This window comes from Acanthochromis polyacanthus, chromosome 15 (genome assembly GCF_021347895.1).
Source record: "Acanthochromis polyacanthus isolate Apoly-LR-REF ecotype Palm Island chromosome 15, KAUST_Apoly_ChrSc, whole genome shotgun sequence".
NCBI lineage: Eukaryota > Metazoa > Chordata > Actinopteri > Pomacentridae > Acanthochromis > Acanthochromis polyacanthus.
The window spans coordinates 7269070-7290156 of NC_067127.1; the positions used below are offsets into that span (position 1 = coordinate 7269070).

General features: G+C 39.2%; 1 protein-coding gene across 6 annotated transcripts in view; it reads right to left on the reverse strand.

The window, feature by feature from the left end:
- Positions 1 to 1026: 1026 nt before the first annotated feature.
- Positions 1027 to 21087, reverse strand: part of ctbp2a (C-terminal binding protein 2a) — a 77188-nt gene continuing 57127 nt past the window's right edge. For 3 of the 6 annotated variants that reach the window (XM_051960226.1, XM_051960227.1, XM_022221390.2), the window contains 8 exons: positions 16793 to 16947; positions 9269 to 9413; positions 8379 to 8585; positions 7582 to 7796; positions 5439 to 5569; positions 4940 to 5067; positions 4718 to 4841; positions 1027 to 2697 (listed from right to left, as the gene is read on the reverse strand). In XM_051960226.1, coding sequence (XP_051816186.1) covers positions 2514 to 2697; positions 4718 to 4841; positions 4940 to 5067; positions 5439 to 5569; positions 7582 to 7796; positions 8379 to 8585; positions 9269 to 9413; positions 16793 to 16947 — 1289 coding nt within the window. In that variant the 3' untranslated portion in view covers positions 1027 to 2513. Of the gene's footprint in view, positions 2698 to 3480; positions 4842 to 4939; positions 5068 to 5438; positions 5570 to 7581; positions 7797 to 8378; positions 8586 to 9268; positions 9414 to 16792; positions 16948 to 21087 lie in introns of those variants that run through there. The other 3 variants (XM_051960229.1, XM_051960228.1, XM_051960230.1) reach the window with 3 other exon arrangements.

Sequence of the window (21087 nt, forward strand, 5' to 3'; positions counted from 1 at the left end):
GATTAGTTCATGACTTCTGGAAAGCCTTTATTTTGCTAGTGTTAAAATAACCGATCCCTCCATGTTTTTATTTTGAAGGCGTATTTTTCAATCTTTTAATGTTTTTAATGCTTTTATTTTGTCATCATTCCAGCAGGACAGGAAATGTTTATCTAAGAAGCGGTTTCTTGACTTGATGAAGACACTGTCGAAAAGTCCAAAAATTCAGGTAATGATGAAGGAAAACGGTTCCACTGTTGCTGTCTAGCAAAAGATGTGTCTAAACTTTGAAGTACCAAGCTGGAATGGATACAAGCTCTTATGGTGTTTCCTGAAGAAAGGAGTGAAGGACAGAAAGGTGCTTTAGTGTTCAAAATAAGGCTGATGGCTGAATGTAAATAAAGACTTTCTGAAACATCAGAAGCTTCACCATTGTCTGGCTGAGGTCTGTTACATCACGTGACCTAAATATTTAGCATGCGGCAGGAATTGATGGGATTCAGAAACACCCCACATTTTAATCATTTGTTCCTTGTATGATTTCCAACGGATAAATCAGTCAGTTTGTAGTAGGATCGCAATCATGTAATCGTCAGCGGGTAACTGACACAGTGTTCACTTGTAATGGTTACAGCAACGCTGTGCCGGCAGCTAATGGGCAATCCTTAACAAAGCCGTGGATCCAGACCATATACCGCATCACTGTAAAAATTTAATGAGTTGGTCCTTGTGTCATTTCTGACTCCCCCTGAAATTTCATCCAAATCCGTTGACCCGTTTTTGAGTAATGTTTCACACAGACAGACACACAAATTCACAAACAAATGCACACCGATTGTCACATAACTCCGCGTCCCTTGGCGGAGTAATAAACAGGCTAAATGTCCTCAGTATAATTCATGGCAACATATCCTGTTTAAGTTTCAGTTAAAGCATGATTATATTTACCAGTGCTGTTACGCACAAACACAGCATCAGATGCTGAAAATCCCTTGTTTAGAGGATTTTAAACATCTTTTAAAAGAAAACGTTCCACAGAACCCATCATCAATCAGAACAGTAAGTTTTATTTATTGGTTCCAGCTGCACTGTATGCTATATGTTCACCTTGTACAAGAAACAAATACAAATACTCACACTAAAAACCAAACAATCTGCTAGCAGCCGTCTCGCTAACGTCATGGACCTAAAGGGATGGATGTGGCTGCTGTTGTTCAGAGAGGACGCAATGCCTCCGAGAGCCACAGCTGGCTTCCATTAGAGCAGAAAAAAAAGAAACAAAGAAGAAGAAGAAACTATAAGAAGGAGGAAAGGGCGGGGGTCGGTCACATAAGACTACGGTTATATGAACATTTAACAAGGCAATACAAATCTAACAGGAGTGAAAACCTTGAACATCAAAAAAATGTACATTTGATATATAAAAAATACCACAATGGAGAAAGACGTGGAAAGCAGTAATCCAGAGTTTTTCTTTTCTGTTGGACACATTTGAAGGTTAATATTTTTTTTCCTGAGACAGTTTTTCGTTTTTCCAAACACTTTCATACCTCACTCGCTTTTTGCCGCGGCGTACTTTAGGTCCTTTGGATGCAAACGGATAATACTCGGGACACTGTTCGTGACAAGAACCAAATATCGTAGATACCTCAGTTCAGCAGAGTTGGGAAACTTACAACAGCAACATGTAATTGAGGTGAAACACTACAATACCTAACCATGAATGATAGCTTTTCACTTTTAATTTTCTTTTTTTGGTTTTAAAAGGGTCGTTTTTACCTCATAAGCCGAAATTTTCTTCCACATCTATCGCCCCGCATCTCGTCTCTACATTCAGGGGCTGAAAAACAGCAAAGATGGAGTCCAGATTTCTTTTTGTTTGTCTGCTAAACGTAACTGTAATCCATTCATTTTCACACACTGAAGAACAGAAAAACAGATATTCACTTGCAACAGAAACACAGAATAAAAGATAAACAGAAGAAAGTAAAAAACAAAACAAAACTATATAACACAAGACATGTTTGTGCTGAAATGGGTGAAATTCGAGGGAAAAGGAGGCTTTAAGGGTCGTCCTGTGAAGCTCGAGGGAGATTTCCATCCTGTTGCTGTCAACGTGTCCCAGAAATCAGGAGGAACCTCTCTGAAATGTACTCGGAAATAAAGATTAAAAACAAAAGCAACACTTAAATTGACGGAGAACAAAAACAGATATGGAGGGAGGAGACATTTCAGATCTTCGGCGCATTAGTTTGACGGTCAGTCCCATCCCAGTGTGGCAGCTCAGGCGTGTGTTTTAACATCCACTGTCCTCACTGGGGCTTAGTGGTTTCATACAAAAAAGAAAAAAGAACGTGTGAAACGTTGCCCGGCAGGCAGTCTGCTGGTAGGTTCAGATGGCTGAAGTCAAGCGTACAGTTGGATGGTTGAGTTGGTAGGTTTGCTGGGTTTGTTTCTTTTTCTTTTCTTTCTTTTTGTTTTAGTTTACACGGATTTCTGTCCCCCCCTGCTCGGCTACGGCGGCGGCAGCAGTCCTACGGCTCAGTCATGTGCTCTCTCAAGGGGTCGCCGTGTTTGGAGGGTTGGTTCGGGGAGGTGGCCTGTGACGGATGGGTGCCGGGGGGCAGGGTGTGGGCGATGGGCACTCCCCCGGGCACCAACCCCTCCATAGGTCCGGGAATCCCACCGGGGGCGACACCCACCACGCCAGGAGGGAATCTGGAAGGGAAATGCAGGCCTTTAATGGGCAAAACATGGAGCAAACGTTTTCAAAATGTGATCAATTTGCTGCTGCTCATGTGATTTTCTCTCCTACAAAGGTGAAGCTAGTATTCAGCGCATTAAAATCTGACAAAATGTACAATCCAGAATGAATTACAAATAATTATGTCATTTAATAGAACACAAACATGTTGGATTTTGTGGGATCATTGAGGAAAATTACCTCTTTGGAGCTAAAAGTCTAGAAATGGTGCGATTATGACAGGGAGCGCTGCAGCATGGAGGCCATAAATGAGGATGTTAGGGGTCAAAATCTGCTGTGTAGGCAAAGACTTAAAGGGTCAATCACCCAAAGTACGAAACAAAGAAAAAAAATTATTTGCTCAAATTTAAAGAATGCCTTGAAATCAGTACATTAACCCTGGTGTCGTCCTGCGGGTCAAAAGCGACCCGTTTTAAAATTTGAAAATGTGGAATATATATATATTTTCACAGTGAAACTTGTGATGTCCACATTTTCAACATTTTTAGGAAATCTCTGAACATTTTTTGGTGGAAAAAGAAATGTTAAAAATGTTTCTTAGGAATATTCACAATAAATCAACCAAATCCAGCAAAATTCGCTGGATTTTGGTTGATTTTTTTGTGAATGTTCTTAAGAAAATATTACAAGTTTTACTGATATATTTGTAATCACTTTAGATATTTTTAGGAATTTCTTTTGGAATATTTTTACTCATTTTTTGAAAATATTTAAAAGCATTTTCTTGCCAAATTTAGGGGATTTTTTTTTTTAAATAAAACTTTCAAGGAAAACCTTTATTGGAATTTTCTTTCTGACGGTTTTGCAAATTTTCAGAAATGTGGGGAATTTTTTTTTTTTTGCTGAATTTTTTGAATTTTTTCAGACAAGGACACAGGAATACTTTTTGGTGCCAATAAATGAGGACAACAGGAGGGTTAAATAATTACACAGAAGGATGTCAGTCTGGATGGAGTAATCCAGATTATGGTAACTGAAACTGCTACAATAGAAGGCAACTGGAAGAAGTTACCTGCTAGTGAAACACTGAAAATTAATCAGCAATGACTTATCCCCAATCATTAAAAAACTCTCTCTCTCTCTCTATACTTTAATAGTTTGGGTGACCGATCCTTTAATACTGGGAGCTGTAAAGGGAAAGTGGTGGCACTTATAGCAAATAAAAGAGCTTTAATGATCCCAGGTGGTTTGTCTCAGGAGGTTTTACAAATGTTTACAAAAGTAAAACTTTCCACAATGGAATCTGGTGTTGTTCCCTCATCCCATTCTCCACCAAACCACTATCTGTGACGTGACTCCATGTGATCCTCCACTGAAACCTGCCTGCTTTCAATCTTCATCCTTCATATGCTGATGAAACAGCAGTGGCAGCGTATTTTGCAAGTGTATGCCTGCTTCTTTAAGAACTCTGTGTGCTGTGTTGCAGTGCTTATTTCAGGGGTGGGCAGGGGGTCTGGGGGTTGATGAGATGCTGGGTAAAGTGGGTACAGTTACAGAGCATGTAAGTTAGAGTGTGAAGCAGACAAGGGCTACAGATTTCAATGGGATTCGCTTTTATTAATGAGGTTATTCATTTGCCGCAGCCTGTCGGCCAGCAGTGGTAGTATTCATTTACCTGGTTGAGAATTAGGTATATAATTTGTCCTGCATTCCCCCCGTTGCTATGGCCTGTACCATGGTTTGGTTCACTCGGCTGTGTGAGAGAAGCAGTTCAGTCTGGTTGAGACAATATAGAGACTGAGAAACCAAGAGGCTAAGCTGAACATGGGATAAACTGATTCGGGCCAAGTTCTGTGTATAAACAGGCCACAAACACTCGGACCCAGCAGGAAAAGAAAGTCAGAACTGTTACAAACACACATATGAACACTCAGACTCCCTCTATCCCCGTGTGCTAAGCCTCACTACTGAAGGTGCCGAGATGACACGGGTGATCTCTGAGCGACGCCGACTTCTAACAAATCCACCTCCTACCTGTAGGCGGCACCATTGATCTCAGGGTGAACTTGGGGCTGCTGCTGCTCGATCACTCCCCAGGGCGCCGTCGTAACAAAGAACTCTTTGTTGACGCAGTTTCGAAGGCTGTCAGGAATACGGCCTGTGTCGGAGGAGGGGGGGAAGATTGAACCCGGGTGAGTTGAGGTATCAAAGCGTGTGAGCGTGGGAATATGTGTGTTTAAAAGGACGTCTCCGTACCAGTGATGGCTCGGCGGATTTCTGTGGCGGCGGCCTCTCTCATCTCCAAGGACGCCTGCTCGCTGTACCAGGCGGTGTGGGGCGTGCAGATCAGGTTGGGGGCGTCTTTCAGAGGACCTTGGGAAAAACTGTTCAGCAAATAAAAGATGGAAAAGAAACTGATTACAAGAAGAACAACTACACCAATTTCTAACAAAATTCTTTCATTGTAATGGTGTGCATATAGAAATCAAACCATGTTTAACTCTCTGAATTAGGGATGCCCGCTATCGGCTTTTTTGCCAATAACCGATATGCCGATATTGTCCAACTCTCAATTTCCGATTTCGATATCAACCGATGCTGATATATGTGGGCTATTTAGCAGTTCTCTCTGCTTCTATCCGTGGTTTCACTGTTTCAGTAGAGGTGCAAGGCTTTACACTGCAGTAGGAAAAAGGCCAGAAACTGTATGAGGTTTCAGAGGGTTAAACATTGAACTGAATTAACAAATGAAGACCTGAAGGGCTCTGACTCGTGGACATCCAAGGCGGCGCCCCGTATCCTGCCTTCTTTCAGGGCCTGAGCCAAAGCTTTCTCATCCACTAGACCTCCTCGTGCAGAGTTGACCAGGAAAGCACCTTGACGCATCTACAAACACACAGCAGCACAGAACAGACTTTTAGTCTCTCAATAACACTTTCAGAAATCAAAATCAGACATTTAAATGACACTACCCCCTTCTTCTTTACTACGATGTACATAATAATACAGACAGACATGAATCTTGTGTCTCAAAAATTCACATATTTGGTATAAACTCACACAGCTCTAAAACAGCGGCAACCAGATCCTTGAAATGCAGGACAAACAGGCTGAGAAACAGTTTTTACCCATAATCCATCAGTCTCCTGAACTCAAAACACATAAATTAATTAAAATTAAAAATAAAATAAACAAATAAATAAATAAATAAACAAAATAATAAAATAAATAATGCACAAAGATTTCTTTCAATTTTTAAAAAAAATTCAACGATTATTCTTTTATTATGTATATATACATATCGATTAAGTTTGCTTTTTTTCTACATTTGGGTTTTACAGATTGTATATCTATATGTGTAATATATGCATGTTACATAGATATTCCTTATTATTATTTATATATATATATATATATATTTTTTCTACGTTTAGGTCTTATAGGATTTGCTGCTTACTTGCAATCTCCTGCCCACATTTTTTCTATTTTATTGGCTTTTATTTGATCTCATTACCTCCTCACTGTACTGTATATGTCATGCCTCTTTTGCATATGTTGGGATTCTTAATTTGGTTTTGTTTTAAATGTTCATTCGATTTTATTATTAAATGTTGTTAATTTAGCTTCTTTCAATGCACCGTCCAGTGGCAGCGACTTATATTTTGCATCATTCCCCCTTGTGTGATGACAAAGCTATTCTATTCTATTCTATTCTATTCTATTCTATTCTATTCTATTCTATTTTTTTCTAAATAAATTGCAGTGTAGTTTATGTCCTCCAGGTGGCAGCAGTGACCAGGAAAAAAAAACTCTGTGCAATAACCTCAGAGTATCTCTTCTACTTCTGTGTTGTGCGTTATAAAGACCAAAAAATGTTCACAAAGTTATATTATGATGACTTCTGTGTCATTTAAAGACAAAAATCTGGTCCCCCAAACCGTTAAATTGTGGGGTTACAGAGCATGATGTCGTTAGCTCAGCGGCTGATTCATCAGGGCTGGTTAACTTGCACGCCTGGCCTGGCAGCCCACTCAGCTGGCAACTGTGACTTGGCTGGTCAATAACATTCCTTGGCTTGTCACTGACTGCTTTGTTGGCAGCTCATAATAGGTGTGGTGTGCTGCTCCGAATGTGCACAAATACATCACGGGCTTTGAGAATTCAGTATACTGGCTTACACTGCAGGGTAAATCTTTACACGTAGACTGTGTAACTAATGAGACAAGCTAATGTTTGCTAATTTTACAGCTTAAGAATGTCTGAATACGTCGCTCTATTTGGGTTAACGTGATAAATTTTCTTACGTAAGGCTAAAATTCATATTTATTCAACCTGAAGATCTCCATGTTTGGCTCACTGTTGACGCTTTGCTGCACATTCTCCACCCACACACATTTTGTTTGGGTCACAGTGACCTGAGAGGTATGAAAGGACAGAAGCTGCAAGTGAGAACAGACTGATTACAGTGACTCTCTCTGCCTACAATAACAACACAAAACATGTCCCACTGCCATCAGGCCCCGTATACGGATCCCTCATAATCCACAGAGATTCTCCAAACACCTGTGTTTCTTTGCATGTGCTTATTCTGAGCATCTCACCGCTCATTAGAGGGCTGTTTAAACAGCCTGTAGTTGCAAGTTGCCAACAAAGAAGCGCTGGTGGCCAAGTTATGCCAGTCAGCTGCTGATCCGCTGGGCTAAAGCTGCACTGCCAGCCTCCAGGAGTCAGAAGTGATGAGAAAGAGCTCCTGCCAGATGAGACATTTACGTTTTTGATAAGCTGTCGGCTCTGTCAGCTTCTCAGATCAGGTCGTGTTTAACGTTTGATCCCTTTATCTTCCATCACCTGAGGCTCATGTAAAGAAAGACGACTTGGCGCTAAAGATGCCCCCTAACCTGTTTGATGGTGAAGTCGTTGATGAGGTGGTGGTTGTGTTCGTTCAGGTTGCAGTGCAGGGAGACGCAGTCGCTCTGGTACAGCAGGTCCTGGAGCGTGTAAACCCGCTGAACTCCCAGCGAGCGCTCCAAGCCGTCCTGGAGGTAGGGGTCGTAGAAGATCACGTTGAAGCCGAACGCCTTGGCGCGCATGGCCACCGCCTGGCCTGAGCGACCTGAGGGGGCGTGAGATGGAAAGAAAGTGTTGGCTAAGTTCTGTGAAAATGTCTCAGCAGCTGCTCAAAATATTTTTGTCTTATTGTCAAAGTATCTCATCCCACTTGATTTAAGATAAATTCACTAAACAAGTGACATTTTTGCAAGATAGAGGGACTTGTTTTAAGACAATGCATCTTAAATATCTTAAGTCAAACAATCTTGAAATTATCTTTTTTTAACCCTCATGTTGTCCTGCGGGTCAAATTGACACAATTTAAAATTTAAAAATGTGGAAAAATCCAGCAATTTTCGCTGGATTTTGGTTGATTTTTTTATGTGAATGTTCTAAAGAAACATTTTTAACATTTCTTTTTTTCCACCAAAAGATGTTCAGAGATTTTCCAGAAATGTTGAAAATGTGGACATCAGAAGTTTCACTGTGAAAATATACTTTTTTTTCCCCACATTTTCAAACTTTAAAATGGGTCAATTTTGACCCACAGGACAACATGAGGGTTAAATATAAGTGGTGAATGTGCGTCGCAGACAATTTATGCAGTAAAACAACAACAAAAAACACCTAAAACCAAGATGCTCACCAAATCCGATGAGGCCCAGCGTCTCTCCTCGGATCCTGGCCGCTCCCGATGCCACCTCCCGGATCTGCTCCACGCTCTGGACCCGCGTGCCCTCCCGGAGAGCCTGGTACAGCCAGGTGTTTCGCCGGTACAGGTTAAGGATGTGACAAAGTGTTGAGTCTGCTGTTTCCTCTACAGCTGCTGAGGGAATATTACACACTGCAATGCCTGCGAGAGAAAAATGAAAAACATGACAATTTAAGAGACTGTTCCTTGAGATACATAACCGCTGTTAGAAAGAGAGATGATCGGCAGTATTTCTACTAAATAACTGGCAGGGAATTTCTCTTTCTTTATGACCTTCTACAAAATAAAACCACACTGTGTATTAAATTGAACTGTGAAGGATAAGAGGATGATTATCGTTGCTAATTATGCCCACCAAAAGAAATCCATGCCACAGCGCACTGAAATGTAGTAGCGCAAACGACAATAATTGGGATATCACACTAAATCCTGCTCTCGTACCAAACATATGCCGAAGGGGCCAAATGGGAATCAGAGGGAGAGTTTCATATCAGTTGGAGCATCTGCTCTGCATGTGCAATCAGTTCCATTACACCTTCTGTTTGCAGTTAATAATTCCTGTTACATATGTTGTTTATGTTAAGTCAATACAGCGAGGAGAGTTTGCTTTGGCGTCCGTCCAGAGGTGCACTACCCACAATGCATCGTTTTGTTCTTACATTGATGTATCGAACGCCACTTTTAGCAGAGAATGAACGAGCCATATGGGCAGATGCGACCCGTCTCGTTCATTATTCTTGCCGTATGATTACCGTCTGCCTCTGAACGACCTCACTTCTTTATGTCTACATTCTTTCTCCCTGCATCTGTCCCCTCGGCCTCACCGAGCTCGCCGGCAGCCTTGATGTCGATGTTGTCGTAACCGCTGCCGATGCGTATGATGATGCGCAGCGCCTTGAACTTCTCCAAGTCCTCTCTGGTCAGGGTGATGGTGTGGTACATCATGGCCCCTACGGCCTCGTTCAGCACCTGAGGGACATCACACAGAGGATGAGGCATCATCATCACCATCATCATCATCATCATCGTCGCTGTTTACATCAGTGTTTCCTCAGCAATCATCAGTGACGTTGGAGACGGACGAAAGCAGAACATTTTCATTTGCATTTATATTATGATCACAATGTCATCGCTGTCCTTAATCATTATCATCCCAACATTGATATTCAGATGGTTTTTCCGGAACAGCATGTATAGCGACTTGTTGCAGCCAACATGAATAAGAGCCATTTCACCATCTCCCATTTTTCTGCTCCTAAGTTTATGTCCGTTGTTCTTCATCTAAATGCAAATGGATTGTTTATGTGCGCTCTAAAATATGAGTGATTGTCTGTGTGTGTTTACTGTATAATGAGTGCTTGCCAAAGCTGGTTTTTGTCACTTTCCATTCACTCAGACTGTATGCAAACAAGGTTAGAGTGGATGCAGGCAGGACAATAAAGTAGACTGACAGCTGCAGAGAAACCCAGAGAGCATAAACAAGTAGGTGGTGCACGCCGAGGCTGTTAAATAACCGGTTTAAATTCACAACCCGCTAACTGAATGAACCTAGCCGAGGCAGATTAGCATAGCCATGGATTTCCATATAACATTTTTATTGAAGCTAGTGGTAGCGGGAGCTGGATGCTAAACCCAAGGTTAAAGCTCTCCTCATGCATTAATCTCATTACTTGAGCGAAGCCGGCCAGAGGCGGGCTTGGCTGCAGACAATGCTGGAAAATGACACCGAATCACTGCGCGCTGTGCAACAGGAATAAAAGCTGAGAGCAAGTTTATGTGGGGTGGAAAAACTGAGCAAATGGGTTTTGCATTGTGGTAATTAGCGGCTGTGTTAAAAAGGATTCTTCTTTAGCTGGAGCTGGCATGTACGGCGGAGAATCATGAGCACAGAACAGCAAATAAAGCCCTAATGTTATATGATTTCAAATTAAACACACAATGTGTTTATTAGGGAGTTGGAAGGTGCTAGAAAGCACATTTTTAGGTGTTAAGCTTGAGCTTTTCAGGTGCTGTTAGGGCCTGGTTTTTAGCTTTTAACTGTGACAGGCTATGCTCATTGATGCTAAGCTAAGGTGTGGATTGGTCCCGGACATACAACCGCCTCCAATCATGGTGCCCGGTGGACCTTAAAAGGCTCATTCATGCCAGCGTTTGGTGGCAGTTCATAGGCGCTGAGCTGTCCAGTTCGGGATTCAGCAACACTGATTGTTGTACTTATTATGCATGTGAGCTAAGAAATATAAATAATTCATTGTTAGATAGGGGTGTTACTGCCCCCTTAGGAGCTTCCTTTGTCTTAATTATCTTTTATTTTTTTGGTAGGTTAACAACTTGTGGAGTACAGTTCGCTTAGGTTATGTTTTGCTCTTTTTTCTCAGTCGCACCCATCTCCATTTAACTCCTTCATTTATTTTGCATTTTATTGTGAACCTACTCTTACCGAGGAAAATTCACACTGTAACTCAGCGTCCATTTTGCTTCCTTTTCTTGCCATCCGGTTAGCCTAGACAACCTGCTGACTGTGGTGTCATGTTGAGCTTCCAGACATGAAAGTAGTAATAATTCCTTTAAGATTGTGCTCCGATGCTAAAAAAAAAAACAAAACCTAATTTCAGAAATTATTTGATAATTTTCCTCTGTGCAATTTGCGCCTCTCGTTGTATGATCACAGGGTAGTGGGCTTTAGAAGAGGCTTCTAATGTTGGGATTCGAGTTAGTCATGAAGTTATGTCTGAAAGTGCAAAAAATAAATTAATAAATGCAGATTTACATGATAATTTAATAATAATAATAATGGATTAGATTTATATAGTGCTTCTTTTGGCCACTCACAATGCGCTTCACAATGGACCCTTTATTCACTCACTCGCACAGTGGTGGTGGTAAGCTACATTTGTAGCCACAGCTGCCCTGGGGCAGACTGACGGAAGCGTGGCTGCCAATCCGCACCTACCATCACCAACATTCACACGCATTCATACACCAGTGTGAGTAGCCGCACTGGAGACAAGGCAGGTAAAGTGTCTTGCACAAGGACACAAAAGCACACGACTAGGCGAGAGCAGGAATCAAACTGCCGACCCTTCGATCACTGGACGACCCGCTCTACCACATGAGCCTCAGCCACCCCAAAATTTAGAAAGTTTTAGATGCTGGCAGCAAATTTTTGGAGCCTGAATAAGATGGAGGGACGCAAGAGGGAAAACAATACAGAAATCTGAGATTATTAAATCTAGAATCCTGATTTTTGACAGTTATTTTTCATAAATTTTAGGATGAATGCAACCACAGAGCATCTGTACGGCTAAAGCGCATTATCAAAATGTTCCCAGTTCATTTCCAGGAAGTTGAATGTTTGCCCTCTCCCTGCAAATAACGGCTCAAAAAAGCACAAAATGAACAAATAGAAACAAATAAAAACACTTCACTGACATTCTCTATTTCTCTTTAAACATTATTCTGTCTTACTCTTACAGGATTTTCTCCACCAGTGAATAACGTGCAATTTTATCAATTACGTCCACAAACATGGCTGAGTGTTAACCAATTTTACTTTGCACTAAAATAGCGGCACTTGATAAAAAAAACGTGGTTACCAACAGAGTGATGCCAAACACACTTGAAAAGCACACCACTTTGTATCTTTCTGCAATCCACCGGGTCTTCTTTGTCTTTCCAAGGACGGTGCCGCATCAGTTAATGGACCGTGAGTGCTCTCTAATAAATTTCTTTTAAAGTGTACTCAGCGGGAGCCACAAAATTTTTCTCGCAGGTCGACACAGGCTCGCAGTCGCACGGGGAGAGAGCGCGAACTGCAGTTTACGCCGATTCCTTAAGTGATGGATCCTCTAATAGCTGCATCTGCTCACTTCCAGGCAGCGCATGCAAAAAGACAGCGGCATGCTTTTGTTTGCTCGCTGTGAGTTTGTTTTATATACTTGTGTGTGAACAGCACTTCACTGCTGAAACCAGTGAGGCTGTTGAAGTGTGTGTGTGTGTGTGTGTGTGTGTGTGTGTGTGTGTGTGTGTGTGTGTGTGTGTGTGTGTGTGTGTGTGTGTGTGTGTGCGCCCCATCTGCACCCTCTGCTGTGTAGTTACAGTTGTGGGATCGCTGCCAACCTCTATACTCCCAGAAGAGTCCTCTGTGTGTGAAATGTGTTCACAACATCTTGCTGGACAGAGATCGCTTGTGTGTGTGTGTGTGTGTGTGTGTGTGTGTGTGTGTGTGTGTGTGTGTGTGTGTGTGTGTGTGTGTGTGTGTGTGAAGAAAAAGACCAAATATCAATTATTTGTTTTGAGTTTCTTTCATTTAACTTACAAATTAAGTTATTATGTTCGCATTAAACAAAACTGACAACTTTGTAAATGTAAATGAGTCGAAATGCATATTTTAGAGCAGCGGCCCTCAAATGGGGGTACGAGTACCCCTGGGGGTACTTGAAGGTATGTCAAGGGGTATGTGAGATTTAAAAAAAAAAAACATTACAAACCAGCAACAACTCAAAAATCCTTTATAAAATATATTTATTCAATAATTCTTCAACAAAATGTGAATGAAAGTTCATAAAATGAATTTCATCTCAAGCAGACCATTCCATTTTATTACCATAAACCCAGATTATGGAAGAGTTTATTTTTTAAAATTCTGCTGAACCACGGTTCAAAAGCAATGTCTGATTTTCACTGGCTAATTTTCATAGATTTTTTTTTTTTTTTTTTTACTTTTGTCAAATTCAAATTATTTCTGTGACCATTGTGGGTTTTTCTTTCATTAACCGAGGGGTACCAACAATTTAGTCCACGTGTGCAAGAGGACACTTTACGTTTCCGATTATTTCTGTGTAGAAATCTTTATTTACAGTTGAATCAATTATTTACTTTTCAACAAGTTTTTAGTTCTTTTTCTCCAAGTAGCTGAAGAAAGACCACTACAAATTAGCATTTTTTTGCATAATTGACATAAAATTCAACATATCAGAAACTGCTGACGTAGTGCTGTATTTTATATCTGTCTCTTTTTGTCAGCCAAAAATGCTTTGCCTTAGTTTTGGGGTACGTAAATGAAAATATAGTACACAGGGGGTACGTCACTGAAAAAAGGTTGAGAATGCGATTTTTTCAACATGTCATAAAAACATGCCATATGAAAAAATAATGTAAAGTAGGCTGTGAAAAACACTACAGGGCAGTTCTCTTTGAGAAAAAAATCATCATGAATTTTGTCCAAAAAATCACCATTGTATACTATGTCGAAAAAAATGCCATTTTTTCAACATGTCGTAAAAACATGCCATATGAAGAAATAATGTAAAATAGGTCATGAAAAACACTACAGAGCAGTTTTCTTTGAAACCAAAAAAGCGCCATAGTTAAAAGATTTAGCGCTGAAATTACAGCCTGATTGATAAGTCAATAAGCTGATTTTATTGGTCAATGCTGACCAATTATCTATCTATCTATCTATCTATCTATCTATCTATCTATCTATCTATCTATTATATTGGTATAGGACTAAAGTACAGATTCAAGCTTCTACAAATTATTCTATGAAATTTAAAATTCTTCAGCGAAAGATAATCACCCAAAACGAAACACAATTACTTCACATTTCTGCTTTTAGACCTGACAGTTCCTCTATTATAAAAGCACACAGCACACCACTAAAGCTGTTTTGTACAGATTTGCAAAGTAAATGAGCAAAATATGCTATTTATGTGGCATTTGTCATAATATTCTGAGCAGTAACACTAAGCAGATTCATAACAAAAGATAAGAAGACTGGAGGATGGTAGTTTTGAATGTTTTGATGTTGATTGATCAATTTTATGTTGTATTATTAGAAATTAGGAACAAAAGCTGTGTGGGCAAATTACTCCGTTTAATTTTTTTTTAATTCGATTCACATTAAAAGTGAAGTGAACTACTCCTACAAAAGCAACCCGGCTTTCTTAAAATATTGAAAATATTGGTTAATTCAACAAAATGCTTGGTTAAAACTATTTTTATTGTTTGAACAACTTAAGAAAAAACCCGATTGAGTTTAAAGTATAAAACTGATGGTCCCAACCCCATTAAGAAGGCAGGAAATTCCACAAATGAACCTTGACAATGAATACCTGTGAATACCATTTCAGGTGACAACCTCATGAAGCTGACGGAGAGAATGCCAAGAGTGTGCAAAAGCAGTAACCAAAGCAAAGGGTGGCCATTTTGAAGAAACTAAAATATAAAACGTGTCTAGACTTAATTCATGCTTTTTCGTCTAATTCCACGTGTTCATAGTTCTGATGCCTTCAGTGAGAATCTACAATGTAAATAGTCACGAAAATAAAGATTAAATGAGAAGGTGTATCCAGACTTTTGACTGGTCGTGTATGGATTATGAATATTGACCAAAACCGGAATTTTTTTACTCCCTAAAATCAGCTCGTTCCCAAAAATCCATTACGGTTCGTCCTCTAATTGATACAACATGAAATGGAAGCTTTCCTCCTCTCTTTGTGAGTGTGAAAACAAAACCTCTCCCGCTTGGAGTGTAAAATAGCTGCTCACTGGCTCCAGTGTATAGACTGTAAAATAAGACAAATGTTTCACCCACTCTGGCTGAGAACAATTATACTGCATTTCTATTACCAGCCTCCTCCTCCTCCTTATTTAACAAAGCAGCACTGGAGCACCCGGTGGGATTAGAGTCAGTGATGAAACCATTACAGCTGAACTGGGAGAGTGGAACAAGCCAGTGGGCTGAAATGTTATTAAAACATTACAGAGGAGGAGGCGCAGACAGAAGAAAGAGGCGATTCTTCTTTTTTTTGCCGCGGTGAGAGCAAATAATTCAGGGAACACATTCAAAGTTCATACTCTGTCGCTATCACAGTGTGTGTCTGGTTCTGCATCAGAGTTCCTGCAGATCCTGTTACTGTTACTGTCACAGCGAGCAGACTGGCTGTGCTGCGACATTACGTGGTCTGACATATTCTAGCATTCATTCTAAACATGCATTGTGTGTTAAACCCACCGTGTGTCACATTAAAAGGCATCAGAAATGTGGTAATAAGCCTGCATTTCCCGTACATTAACTGTGTGGAAGAGGAGTGAACCTGCTATTTTCTTTTCTATGCATCTCCTTTGTTTTGCTTTAATTTATTCAACTTTACATTTTACATTACAACATTTCTGTGTTTCTTTTGTTAGACTGCAGTGTGTGAAATGTGTGTTTTTATGTAACTAAACTTCCCCATGAAGGCTAACAGCACCAGAAGCCAACCAATAAATAAACCCAGAGCTAAGAATATTTTATCACAGATATGTCAGGTCAGTGTTTATTAATATTAGATCAAGACAGAAATGAAAACAGTAGATGACTGTAGGAATCTCAAGGAGCATGAAATGGTTCAAATATAATATCCAGTACGTGAAGGTGTTTGTTTTTGCTTCACCGCCTGATTGATTTGTTGAATAAATCATTTAAATTCTTTGTTTTTTCATCTTTTTTTGCTGTATTTTCCTTGGCCGACTAGTGAGACAGATTTGAAATGTAGCTGCTCTAATAAAGGAAACATAAAACTCTCATCAAATCAACAATAACTAATTAAACTTTATGAATAAATGCAACCGAAATCTTTTTAAGAATAAGGATACATCAGAGGTCAGTGTATGGAATCACAAGAGTGCCGTAAGAGAAAAAAATCTGTTAAAAACAAGTAAGTAAATGTGTAAATACAAAGAGGAATAAATACATTTTAAAAATAAATCTGTTAAAAAAGGAAATAAATGTGTAAAAATAAAGATGAATAAATAAATAAAATAATAATTAAAAATATGGAGATATAAAAGGCAAATTTTGTACATTTATTTTTATTTTTTTACAGATTTATTTTTTATTTATTCTTGCATTCATTCCTCTTTATATTTACACATTTATTTATTTATTTTTAATAGATTTTTTAAAGTTATTCCTCTTTATATTTACACATTTATTTCCTAATTTTAAACAGATTTATTGTTTTATTTATTGCCTTATTTATTCCTATTTATATTTACACATTTCCATCCTTATTTTTTAACAGATGTATTTATTTTACAATTATTCTCTTTTATATTTAAACATTTATTTCCTTTTTTTTTAAAAAAAGATTGTTTTTTCTTATGGCACTCCTGTGATTCTATATAAGTGGTGCACTTTTATTGAAGTTAAAATACAAGTGTAGATTAAAGTGTATACATAGAAATATAACTAAATAGACTGAAATCTTGCTTTTTTCTACCATTAAGAATTGTAGTTCCTTTTGCTACTTTTTAGGAGAAATAAATAAGAAAAAGCGGACATCTGAGATCTGATTCTGTACCTTCTCGTGTATCTCCTGTGTGGACTGGGCGTCACAGAAAGCCACGGTGGCCAGATCTTTGAGGATGGGCATCTCCACGGTGCAGTCGCGCCCATCCAGCAGCGCCACCAGGGGGCGCGGGTGCATAGGCCCATTCATAATCTGGGGCCGAATACCTGCAGAGAGACCGAGACAAGAGGGAGTTAATTATTTATGTGTGGCACACACACACACACACACACTCAAGTGAGCTGCAGAAGAAGCAGTGAAATGCAGGATATTCATTCATCCCGCAGCAGGAAGTGTTTACGCAAGCTGCGGTCGTGTGTTTCCCCTAAATCAGTGGCTCCAACACACCTGAGTGGGATCGATACTCTTAAACTTGACTCTCTTCTACTTTAAACCACCGTGATCATCTCCTTTAACTGACAACGCTGGTCGATATGACACACACACACACACACACACACACACACACACACACACACACACACACACTCTCACCCACACACCAGTGATATGACTACCCCCATCTCTCACTGTTTTCCACACTGTTACCAGGCAACAGGTCCTTTCACCCCATGAGGTCATCACCTCCATTATCCTATCACCGTACAGAAGCCGGCAGGCCTTCAGTGTGTGTGATCGTGCATGTGTGTGTGTGCTTTCTACGCCCTTTACACACTCATCCTGACACTGAAGCACAAACCACAGTAATTGAATTTAAACTTCAGGTCTCTTGAACCGACTTTCTGATCTTCTGTCTTGATCCTCGTCTGCTCACTGAGTTGTGGCCCATCAGGGAAGAAAAGCGGCAAAAAAACCTACAAATTTTAAGCATCTTACTTCACCGGTTAAAAGACCAACTGACCACTGGAGTGTGTGATTTAAATTGCTTTCTCTAAAATCAATAAGACGGATTCTTTAGATGGGAAGAAAAACAGTGGAGTATTGAGGAATCACCAAAAAATAAATAAATCTGACAGCGTGGACCCAAATTCAGATAAAGAGGGAAAAGAAGGGAAAAGAAGAAGGAGAAGGGGGGTCCACACACCACCACTCTCTGGCTCCCTGCTGCCTGTTGTCATGGTGATTAGAGGATTTGGGCAGGATTATGAAATATTTTATTTAGTGGCATCTGCGCTGCTGGAGAGGACATCCAAGCCTGCTCGCTCCATGTCTGTGTCTCTAACTCTCCCCGATTTTTTTGGGAAACAAGGACAGCGTTTGTGACCTCCACAACTACAACACGCTAACATATGTACTGTAAACAGATCAGATGTGTGTAACGTTGAAAAAAAACCACAAAAATAAAAGGAGGCGCTTGTAGAAGTAGCAGTGTGGACTCGTTTTGATTCTCGACGGCTCTCCAAGTTTGAGGAGAATATCCCTGTGAAACTGCATTTTCTGGAACTAACTAATGATTCAAAAGCCCTGGAAATATATTTTCCTCAATCAGCTTCTTACTATGCATGAATGGATCCTACATGAGCACAAATATTTCTGCGAAAGATGAGAGAAAACTGGACAGATTTCTGGATTTGTATGGTTTCTTTGTGTGCTGAATAAGGTGATGCCACAACCTGTATCATCTGAATCTAAATTTGATGCTGGTTGTTTGGTTTTTCCATTTTAAATTTGAATGTTTCTTATTTAATCGTGTATATTTGTTATTTCTTATATCAACATAAGAAGAATAAAGATATAATAAATACACAAAATGAACATTTTGAAGGCTTTAAATTCCACATCTGAGAGAAATAACTTCAAACCTGGCAACCTAGAGCATGAAAATTCAGTAAATAGGTCAAAATTTGCTCTAATTATTCCTCAGTCAAAGCAGTTTTCATTACTGTTGGTTTATTTGTCCGTCAGCAAGATTACACAAAAACTACGTGGCCGAAATTTGCAAAACTTGTCGGACAGGTGGAACACCGCCAAAGGAACGATCCATTAAATTTTGGTGCAGATCCAGATCAGAGTGCCCCTTCTAGTCTGGAATATGACAAACAAATTTAGTCTAATAGTATCTATCATTTATTTATTAGAAGTGTCTTGTGGAATCACAATGCGTAAAGCAACATTTTGGAACTTTCGTAGCTCGTAAACCTATTAAAAAAAGATTTACACACAACACACTCCAATAAAACAGCACGGACTGTAAATTATATGCAATTTGATGTCTTTACACATCAAACTGCACACACACACACACACAACATGAAGAACAACAGCCTACCTGCTCTAGAAACATCAGAGAGAAATGCAACCAGGGGATTAATTTTAAAAAGGAGCTTAGCCGTGTATCATTAGTATCGCCGCTCTGACAGACTGTGTTTTCATAGGGTTAGTTAATTTAATAGCTGTTTCTTTTCCCACTTCCATCTAAAACAGAGGAAGGTGACCCACATTCTGACAAGTGAGGGGCGTAGTTCAAATTCTATACAAGCAGAGGTGACGTGGATGAAAGGAGGAGAGCGATGAGAAGCAGGAGGAATGAAGGAAGCAGAGAAAAAAAGCGAAAAAAGAGTGCATTAATATCTCTTAAAGTTAGCATCTCAAGTGAGTTTTTTTTTCTTGCTGGATGAGCATTTAAAAGGACACTCCATCACTTTTACTTCTACATTATTCAGCCTGAGGACATGGTTGTTGAAACTCTCCTGTGGCTCTGACGGGAGAAAACATTTAATGGCATTTGAATGTGTGGGGTTTTATACAGATTATAGGAGAATTATCGATTGTTTTTACAGCTGGGCCCCATTCTGGAGACTAAAAGTCAGAAGGGCTCTGCTGCTTTCTTGTGAGTTCCTAACTTTATCAAAGTGCAGCATGAACTCATTCCTTCAGCTCACCCCGGCCTCCGCTGTGCAGCTCCAACCAGCAGATTGATTATAATCTGCTAAAAGCTGCTTGAAACTCACTTTTATAGACTTGTTTGGACGAATTGAAATTCTGTTAGTTATTACTGACCTTGTTGTGCTGTTCCTTTGATGTAATGCTTTTATGTTTTATGCCTTGCTTGCTTTGCTCTTTACTGCTCTGTGTTAATTTTACAAGTTTTATAGTGAATATGTAAGCCATTTGATACCTCTGCTTTATAAAACTTTGGAAATAAGGAGAATATTTTAATTATATTCTACTATATGACAGCCATTAACAATATTGATTTGCAGAACACTATAGAGGGTATTAATGAAGCAATAATATGTTGAAAGCTGTGTCTGATTTATGAATGTGTGCAGGAATCTTCAGATATAGTGCAAAAGAGAGTGTAAATGTGTAAACACATAATCGACGAATGTGACATTTGTACTTGTACATACAACTCTGTAAACATGAGTAACGTTTGTGCGTAGGAAAACCAACGGTTGAAGAGGGTCAATGTATAACTGAGGTACTTTTGAAGTCCATGGGATGTATCTTGCAAACGTTTTTGTTAAAAGTAACAAAATAATGTTTTTTATGTTCATTATGATAATTTCTTTATAAATGTCATAATTATTTATTATGGAAACAATCACTTATTAATAAAAACTGACTGGATATCACCAAAATGTCAACTAAATTTAATAACAACCACCTTCTATTTAGCTTAACAATAATAAAATGAGATTATTCAAAATTTGTTTTGATTGCGTTCTTTTTATTAAGTTGAGATAATCATGACAGATCTATCTTTGTTGGCAATATATCAAATTTTATATGGAAAACAACAAATAGTATCTGTGTCTGAGAAATCATTTTCAATGAAGTTATCCATTAGAATTAATTTTAGGTGGTTTATAGTGTTTAGTTTTTGTGCCTCTGTGGTCATTTTGCAACTTTTTGTAGTTATTTTGTGTCTCGCTCATAATTTTGTATCTTTATATGATAATTACGTGTCTCATCGAGTCATTTTGTGTTTTTCTGTGATCATCTGTGCTATTTTGTAACACAAAAAAACAAATTGTATCTGTGTCCCAGAAATCCCTTTCAACTAAGTTCCCCGTTACAAAAACACCTCTCAAGGAAGAGTGTTAATTCCAGATCACATGACCTGCTTCACATGATGTCATTTCCTCCTGAAGAAAAGACTGGCAAGACTCCAAGGCTTTCTGAGTTATTTAATATAAAGCAGCGTCAATTTCAATTTTCAGTTTCAATTTTACTCAATTATATATATAATATTTAGAAGAATCTTTCTCTAAAAATGCCATGTGGTGTTTGGTTAGGGCGACCATGCTGATTTGAGGCCTGAAAACAGCAAAAAATGTCAACTATGATACAAAAAAAATCCCGCAATTATATAATGACCCAAGTATTTAGGTTCAAGAGCA